Source organism: Ctenopharyngodon idella, chromosome 13 (genome assembly GCF_019924925.1).
Source record: "Ctenopharyngodon idella isolate HZGC_01 chromosome 13, HZGC01, whole genome shotgun sequence".
In the NCBI taxonomy this organism is placed as follows: domain Eukaryota; kingdom Metazoa; phylum Chordata; class Actinopteri; order Cypriniformes; family Xenocyprididae; genus Ctenopharyngodon; species Ctenopharyngodon idella.
Genome location: NC_067232.1, coordinates 11,820,502 through 11,830,000, shown reverse-complemented (window position 1 = coordinate 11,830,000; position 9,499 = coordinate 11,820,502). Strand labels below are relative to the sequence as shown.

At 37.9% G+C, this 9,499-nt stretch overlaps 1 protein-coding gene across 5 annotated transcripts in view; it reads right to left on the bottom strand.

The window, feature by feature from the left end:
• The window catches only part of unc5b (unc-5 netrin receptor B), a 59,582-nt gene that overhangs the window by 6,409 nt on the left and 43,674 nt on the right, over positions 1 to 9,499 (bottom strand). Inside the window, exons 4-11 of one of the 5 annotated variants that reach the window (XM_051917713.1) lie at positions 9,389 to 9,492; positions 8,873 to 9,053; positions 7,527 to 7,694; positions 7,255 to 7,419; positions 4,612 to 4,644; positions 1,893 to 2,087; positions 1,226 to 1,561; positions 746 to 833 (exon numbers count right to left, since the gene is read on the bottom strand). In XM_051917713.1, coding sequence (XP_051773673.1) covers positions 746 to 833; positions 1,226 to 1,561; positions 1,893 to 2,087; positions 4,612 to 4,644; positions 7,255 to 7,419; positions 7,527 to 7,694; positions 8,873 to 9,053; positions 9,389 to 9,492 — 1,270 coding nt within the window. Of the gene's footprint in view, positions 1 to 745; positions 834 to 1,225; positions 1,589 to 1,892; positions 2,088 to 4,611; positions 4,645 to 7,254; positions 7,420 to 7,526; positions 7,695 to 8,872; positions 9,054 to 9,388; positions 9,493 to 9,499 lie in introns of all 5 variants that reach the window. The other 4 variants (XM_051917712.1, XM_051917716.1, XM_051917715.1 and 1 more) reach the window with 4 other exon arrangements.

Sequence of the window (9,499 nt, the reverse complement as noted above, 5' to 3'; positions counted from 1 at the left end):
GAGCAAGTGAGGTAAGCAGTCTGAAATCTATGCCACTTCCCAAATTAAGTACAAATTAAAGTGAACATACATCGTAAACACAACAGCCCAAATTCTGTAATCCCTTATTTGGAGTAATATAAGATTGAAAAAAATTTTGTTTTGACACTTATTTTTGTACTTTTGCCACTTGTACTTATAATGACAGTGGAAAGGAAAGATGGGAAAGTGGGATACAAAAATGCTGTATGCCAGATTCAAACTTGTGTCGGCCACATGAGCATTAAGACTCACTGTGCCAAAAAAGACAAGCCAAAGATATGCCTCTAACAATAATTGTTTAGGTTTTGAGAAAATTTATGACGCATACAAATGGTAAGAGGAAGACAAAGTTTGAAAGCTCTTAAGGCACAATGATATTTATATATTTCATATTTGACAATAAAACAAAAACAGTATAGAAAGAAACAAAGAGAGAGCCTCAGCAAAAAAGTCAGAGCTCAGACAACCATTCAGTGTTTTCAAGACATATTTGTTTGTTTGTGTTTTCTGCTGTGTCATAGTTTTGAAACGTTATTTTTTTCCCTAGCGCTGCCACAGGGGTCAAAACGTTTCTGCAGTCAATATTGCTCTGCAAGGGCTGTCGAGATGTTTTGAACTGTTTGCAACTGCACAAAGTGACAGATAGATGCAAGAGTTATGTGTTGGGAAATGACAGTGGGATGGAGGCAGGGCACTGAGAAACTGTTTTAAGTGGCTGACTTACGTTGTTTTCTCCCATTTGTTTATAATGAGATACATCTCGTAGAACTTGCCCTGAGGAATTGTCCCTGGTGGAACCAACAGGCTCACCCCTGGCAGAAGGAAGGGGGAACATAGGGAGGATAAAAAAAACACAATATAAATTTTTAATTAAATAGTTTCAGTATATAATTGCAGTATTTTGCACTGTAATGCGAGCTATAAGGATGTCTGCAGAGATTTCAGAAGAGTAAAACCTATTTAGAAACTGCAAACTCTATGAAAAATACATACAATTTGTATATACACACACACACACACATATATACATATATACATATACATATATATATATATATATATATATATATATATGGGTGTGTTGTAAAATATAAAAGTTTTTTGGTGCAACAAACTAATAAATGTATTTAACACAAGTAGACTTGACTAACAGAAGTGGACATTATTGAAAAAACCCTAATACGGCTCCTTTAAAGCCTATTACCTGTATTAGGGATGGTGAGACGACCACCCAGGGAGCCCAGTGTGGCGCTGGCACTGTGACTGGGCTCCCTGGGCAGCGTATGTCCATGGTAGTCTTTAGGTCCAGAGCCGACGGTCTTCAGGCTCATAATCTCCCCGTCATTAGATCCCGGGCCTGTCGGCAGCTCGAGGGAGGACATGGTAGAGGAGTTGTACACCTTTATCTTCAGGCTAGGAAGTGGGTCCAGCAGGGGAGACGTGGTCATAGGGATCTTATGTTGAGAGTCCAGGGTAGCCTGCTGCAGTGCGAAAAGCGGCCCGCGGAAAGTTCCGGCACTGGCTGTGAGGTCAGGAGGGGCTGTCGGATGCAGTAGGTGTGGATTATCTAACAAAGTAGAGAAGCGGAAAGAGAGAAGGAAATGTTTCTGGCTAGCTGCAAAGTTACAAGAGAGGATTTGCCTAAGAAATGAGAGTATTAAAGGGGAGAGGATTTAAAAGAGGAGCCATATAAACAAGTTATAGCAGATTAAATACTTTTGAGAGAGCAGGTGACAGCAAGAGAAGGGATTAAAACTTAACATATCGGAAAAAAGTGTTTATAATAGGTTTGAAGGGGTGAGAGGAGTGAGAATGAAAAATTTAAAAAAAGTGAGTGAGAAAGAGAAAGTGAGGAAACACTGATGTCTCACCCTGTCGTGGTGGTTTGTAGTTGCCAGGGTGGAAGGCAGCAGTAAGGGCCGATGACGAATCTGTGATTTCACCATGGAAATGGCGGCAGCTTCGGCGATAGACCAGGATGCCAACACACAGCACGAGGATCACGCACAGCAGCAAAGCCCCCACCAGTCCTGCGTACACCACTACACCAGCACCGGGGCCAAGAGCTGAGACAAATACAGGTACAGATTTACTCATACATACAAACCTGTCACTGATGTAAATAAATACATTATGCAACACAAAAATGTGATCAAAGGAAAATAAATAGGTCGGAAAAAGGAGAAGAGCTTAGTACCCAGACTCTTAACTATCTGCATAAAGCCTTGTAGCTTGTTCTGGTCAAGAGCTGCCCACACAGGAAACAACAGCATGTAAAGTGACCAATCGCAGTTTTTGTTTTGTTTTTATGTATAATTTACAGAGGTTTATCCACCTTATTTTTAACATAAGTGCGGGTGCAACTATTTTTATCTTCAATGTGTGAGCAGACCTTGTACACATCTTCAATGTGTACAAAACAGCTCGTAATGCAGCTTGATGTTGCAAACTGGTATTTCTTATACTATTTTAATGTATAGTCATACTTATAAACACTGGTTTGTAGTGCAAATAGTTTTACTGTTTACTGCACTTTGTTATTGTTCTAGTTATTTACAATTATTTACAATTTACAAACAAAAAAAACTTTCAGTAGACAAAAACTCCATAAAATCTTTTGAAAGTTGTGAGTTGTGAAAATTATGTGATCTAGGACCTTTATACAATGCATGCCATTGTAAAGACTGTAAGTCTATCCCTCACAGCCTCATTTTCAACCATGTTAAATTCAATATGGCGTCTAACCTGACTAAGGTCTAAAGCAGCCAATGTATTAGAAGTCTCGCACATTCACAGAAAACAGCATTGCAAAATAACGTGGATATGCAATACTTCAAATACTTCAACTGTTTTATTTCTAGGAAGTTACACTGGCAAATGAGATTGTAACTGGTGATGCTTGCAATTTTTGCGGTCAGTAAACAGTTTGTGGGTGGTCTGAGGATAAGTGAAAGTGACATGTGAAGGCCAAGTATGGTAACCCATACTTAGAATTTGTCCTCTGCATTTAACCCATCCAAGTTAATGCACACACGTGAGTAGTAAACACACTGCAAACTGTGGACACAAACACACCTGGAGCAGCCATTTTTGCTGTGGAGTGATTGGGGGTTAGGTGCCTTGCTCAAGGGCACCTTAGTCATTTCCTGCCGGTACTGAGAATCAAACCTGCAACCTCCGGGTTACCAGGACTCTCTAACCATTAGGCCATGACTGCCCTTAAATAATGGTCTAAAAAGGTTTGCTGTAGATCTATACATTGTGAGTCCATTGTGGGACTCTCTTCCCTGACTCCTGATTCCTGTCTCTTTTTTTATTTAAACATTGCTGAATTAAGCACTATATTTACATACCTTAATATACTATAAAAAGGCTTTAGGAGGAGAGGAGAGATAGAGGTGATCACATAGGTACTGCACCCAAGAGACAGAGGAGAAAAGAAGAGCAGATGCGTGTGAAGAGTGAGAGTGGGCAAAAGGGCTCACGTGGCGGGACGGAAGTGAAACTGACAGCCATCTTAACTTATTATAGCAAACGGAACCAAGCCGAATTAGGTGCGTTATTTTTTGGTCTCTCAAGTGCTGAATGTCACATTGATCTCAGAATATTAGCATCACTTGAACTGTAAGCTACACTATTGATCGCTCTGGGCCAGTAAGTTGCACAGTCATTAACTTCAATGTCTTCAAAAAGCACTCTATTTCTAAACCAAGACTGCATATGTATTATACATCATCTTCCAGGAAGGCGTATGCACATTTTCCTGTGTGTGTGTGTGTGTGTGTTTATAAATTGCATAACTCTGCATACTATACTGAACAACCTCTTATGCCTGAAAATGATATTTAAATGCTAATCATGAAAAATTAACTTATATAGAAGCCAAGCCAATTAAATCAAACAATATTTGGCCATTTTGAGACTCTCAGGCTATTACTATGTTCACTTGGCCAGTTAACAGAAGTAGTTGCTACATGTCAGTTCCAAAATACTGTGACAGCCTAAACAACAATGTACAATTTTAGTGAATTTTGAGTAATATAAAGGTTTAATTTATTTTATATTTAAATTGACAATTAATTAAATTGATAAATTAAAAATTAGTAATGGTAATAAAAAAATAAATAAATAATCATAAAAAACAACCCCCAAGCTGCACAATATGTCATGCCTGTAGATAATTTAAAAATTGACTGTTTATTTATTAAATCAATCAATAATAAAGTGGCAAAACTGTAAAAAAGTCTGTAGATAATTTTTAACAGACTATGAGGTGCTGTCCTTTATTTCATAATTTTCATAAAATTCACATGTTTTCATTTTATTTCATGTGGCTCTGTTTTATCATTCAAGACAAGTGTGCTGCGTATCAAGAGAGGAACAGGAGAGAAACGACAGAGTGAAAAAGTACACAGAAACACGCACACATCGTACATATATTGCATCTTTTAGATTAATATTTCCAGTCACTTCTCATGGCTTTCCCAGACACAATCACATAAGTAGCCAGGCACACAAAGGGAGAGGGTGAAAAGTGGATGCAACGAAGTGTCAAATAAAAAAAACACTGTTATTAAAAGGAAAACTTACGATGGCTTGAATGTTCAATAGAAACCTTTTTATCTGTTAGAAAAAAGGCAAAAACAGAAAAAAACAAGAAAGAATGAACACAAGGATGGATGAACAAAGTTATGAGCATAGATCAGAGATGACTGCAAATGAAAGTGGAACAAATAATCAATAAATGCAAATACAAGACTCAGCAAATGAAACATCAAAGCATAAACACTAAAATCATAGGTTTATGGCGGGCAGAGCAAAAGTAAATATCTTACAGCTCTCAAGGGATGGAAGGCACTAGAGGAATCATTTGTCTGGAGATATATATACTGCATATGAATGTGTGTGCGTGCATGTGTGTGCCTATGCTGCATTATTAATGCTGGAATCTGGGTTTTAAACCCAGACAGACCGCACTAAAACTTCCAGTCTGCACTGTGTTCTGGCTGAACAGTGTGTGCATATGTGAGCGAGTGTGTGAGCAAGCTATTGATGTTCTCCTGAGAGTATTCAATGCTGTCAGCTGTGCTCTTCCAAAACCAGCCCTGGGATGAGCACCCAGTGTCAAGATGAATCTGGCTCACCGTCACATGGCTGATGTGTTTCTTCACTTGCTAGTATTAAAGTACATTTCGTCTGACTGCCCAAACCTCACCGTTTACCCTCCTGTCCATCTGTGCTCAGAACCCTGTGCTAACTCATTTCTGAGGATTATTTTAATACCATTTAAATACCGTTTTATGCTTTTTTTAATATTTTGGATTTTATTTTTATATTTTCTGTTTTCGTTTTAATTTTAGTTAAAGTTTTAGTAATTTCATTGTGTTTTGCCATTTTTATTAGTTTTTTAAAAATATGTCTTTTTTTAATTTTTTTTAATTAATTTTTATTTCGGTTTTAGTTGTAGTTATTTTAGTAAATCAAGTTAAACTAAATAAAAAGAAAAATGTTGCCTTAGCAACTAGCTGAAATAAAATAATGCTGTATCCCAATTTGCCTACTTACACTATGCCCTAAAAGTATGTACTGTTTTTGTTAAGAAAAAGTACATACTTCTGAGTATGTAGCAGAAGAGTATGCAAGCTTTGGGACATACCACTTTGTCATAATTGCGTCTTTAACGGACACTCTGTCGCTTAGTTACGTGCAACCTGTAACTGTTTAAACTGCCCTGTCAATCATCTTGTCACAGTTAAAATCCTCCACTTTCAATTAAATTTAATTTCCTACCGTTTTGGAGAGAAATGTAGTGGCATGTTGATCTGCCAGTCATGGGTCTTTACTGCGGAGGACTCTCCTCATGATTCCATAATGATGTATTTAAAAGTTAATGACCAAACGCATCGTTATAAAAGTTCACAATGCTGTTGCAGATGAAATATAATGTGGATAACATTTAATAAATATCTTTTCATCAGGTTAGATACTGATTATTAATCACTCAAACCCTTTATCTAAACCGCTCTGCTTAAAGGGTTAGTTCACCCAAAAATGAAAATTGCCATTAACTACTCATCCTCATGTCGTTCCACACACGTAAGACCTTCGTTCATCTTTGGAACACAAATTAAGATATTTTTTAAAAAATCCGATGGTTCAGTGAGGCCTCCATTGCCAGCGAAGATAATTAACACTGTCATATGCCCAGAAAGCTACTAAAAACATATTTAAAACATTTCATGTGACTACAGTGGTTCAACTTTAATGTTATGAAGCGACGAGAATACTTTTTGTGCATCAAAACAACAAAATAACGACTTTATTCAACAATATCTAGCGATGGGCGATTTCAAAACACTGCTTCATGAAGCTTCGAAGCTTTACGAATCTTTTGTTTCGAATCAGTGGTACAAAGCGTGTATCAAACTGCCAAAATCACACCCCCCAGTGGTGAACCACTGAAATTTTGAAACACTTATGACATAACAAAGCCTCGTTTACTGAAATCATGTGACTTTTGCAGTTTGATACGTGCTCCGAACCACTGATTCGAAACAAAAGATTGAAGCTTCACGAAGCAGTGTTTCGAAATCGCCCATCACTAGATATTGTTGAATAAAGTTGCTATTTTGTTATTTTTGGCACACAAAAAGTATTCTTGTCACTTCATAACATTAAGGTTGAACCACTGTAGTCACATGAACTGTTTTAAATATGTTTTTAGTAGCTTTCTGGGCATTGAAAAAGGGAGTGTTATTGCTGGCAATGCAGGCCTCACTGAGCCATCGAATTTAATCAAAAATTTGTGTTCTGAAGGTCTTATGGGTGTGGACCGACATGAAGGTGAGTAATTAATGACAGAATTTTCATTTTTGGGTGAACCCTTTAACAGTCGGTCTCGCACATCTGTCATGTTTGTAGTTTTTTAACACTTTTTATTCGTGTTTGTAGTTATAATCGAATCCTCATCCACAACGCAATATTAGCCGTTAGAGTGTGCACGGATCTGCACTTCGGATTCTAATCGAAAAAAGTAGACCATCCGGGTATCTTTGGAATACTCATTTGATTTCAACATACTACGGTTTGGGACACACTAATTCTAATTTCGAATGCTATTTAAGACGGATAGTATGCGAATTGGGACGCAGCATAAGTTTACTTTTTTATATTTTATTTTACTTTAAAAACGTTGACATTTTGTCACTGATAACGCTGTGTCATGTGACTTACTGCGGGCACACAGTCCCTCTGTGCAGTTCTTGCTCTCCATCATGCTGCCGCTGCAGTGACGTCCACCGTTACGCGGCGGGGGCGCTTGACATTCACGGCTGCGCCAGTGTGTGCATTCCGTCCCGCATGCGGACCACTTGGCCCACTCTGTCCAGCCTCCATCCACTAGGAAAATAAATAATGAGCGATTACACAGTGGATCATGTGTGAATCTGTTAGTGGGGGGTTATACAAGTGTGTCATGTGAAGTTGTGACAGATGTCAGTCTTCACCTGGACAGAGGGTGGTGCAGGTGACTCTTTGGAATGGTGGGCCATCACAGAAGGCTCCTCCATTGAGCGGTGCTGGATTGGTGCAACTGCGTGTCCGTCGCTGCCAGCCCCGCCCACATTGAGCATTGCACTCTGACCACTCTGTCCAGGATGACCAGCCCCCACTCACTAAGGAAGGAAAACCAGATGCACATATACATATCATGAGACATGCAGTTTGATCTGAGGAGAATGGAGCCTACAGTAACTCGACTATAAAAAGAAAAAAAAACAGCAACAAAAAAAAAGGAACCACTTTCAGCCATAGAGCAGGATAAGATGTATAAGGGAGTTGCATATTATATAGTACGTGAGGGATAATGTACAGTCAGCCAGACATTATCATTACTTAAACCCTGACAGGGCAACCAGGATGAATTTGAAGCAGAGAGGGTCTTGAAACATCCAGAAGGGTTTATTTTGCAATAATGACCAGATTCATGTACTTTATCCCACTTATTACACAGGTGCTAATCAAATGAATTTATAAATGAACCAGAAACATTGATTTTGTGCTGAAATATTATGTACACTACTGTTCAAAAGCTTGGAGTTGGTAAGATTTTTAATTTTTTTTGAAAAGGAGTTTCTTATGCTCACCAAGGATGCATTTATTTGAACAAAAATACAGTAAAACTGTAATATTGTGACATATTACTACAATTTAAATTACGTTTTCTATTTGAATATATTTTAAAATGTAATTTATTACTGTGATGGCAAAGCTAAAGTTTCAGTAACCATTACACCAGTCTTCAGTGTCACATGATCTTTCAGAAATCATTTCAATATGCTTATTTTTATGCTGAAAGCAGTTGTGCTTCTTAATATTTTTAAGTAAAGCGTGAAAGATTTTGTTCTGGATTCTTTGATAAATAGAAAGTTCACAAGAACAGCATTTATTTAAAATAGAAATTTTTGTATGTTCTTATTGTCACTTTGTTTTGATCAATTAATGCATCCCTGCTGAATAAAAATAGTAATTTCATTAATCTTACAGATCCCAAACCTTTGAATGGTAGTGTATATATTTAAACTATTTGATTATATAAGAAGAAAAATAACAGAATAGAGAGTAATATGAAAGACATCAAACTAGCACAGTGTAGGACACAGGTCAAATATACAGTTAACAATCATTATAGACTGTAGAATGCTGGAACTGACCAATAAGAATGAAATATTTCATGTAATATTCATAAACAATAGGGGTGATTCTAGTTTTCTTTTGTGTTGTGAACTCCCGCTTGACAGATTATTTGAGTGATTCAGATCACTGCAGGGATTCTGATTGGTCAAGTGGTTACCATAGACGATGAGTGTGGCAGTGCTGCTGCGTCGCTTAGCGACCACATTGCGAGCAACGCAGGTGTAGTTAGCCGTGTCAGAGAGTCGAGCCTGCTTGATGATTAGGTCATGGTCGATAGTAATTAGAAAGTTAGAATCCAGCGCTGGGTCAATGAGCTCTTCATTCTTCAGCCAGTCCACCTGTGGCATTATAAATAAAAAAAAAAAAAAATCAATCCATTCAGTTTGTAGAAGAATGATGAGTATCGGGACCAAAAACTGCACTTAAAATCATTTGAATTGAAAATCAAAAAGCACCATGCTCTGAATACAAAAGAGGTGTAATTTAATTAAACTGAACAGTGTAAAATATCCTGTAAAAAAAGCCTGCAATATTAAAGCAACCCCCGCCCACAGGTTTAACTGTAAACGTCAAGCAATCAAACATTGTTTGTTATTATGCATTAAACAAACTGAGGAAAAACCCAGATGGAGGTTGAGACAATAACAAAAAGGATAGGAAGGCGAGATGGCACCTCAGCAGGCGGGATGCCCTCTGGTGGACGACACTGCAACAAGACTTCCTGCTCCAGACGCACCTCCCTGCCAAGTGGCTCCTGCTCAAAGTTCTTCCTTAGGTCTGATAA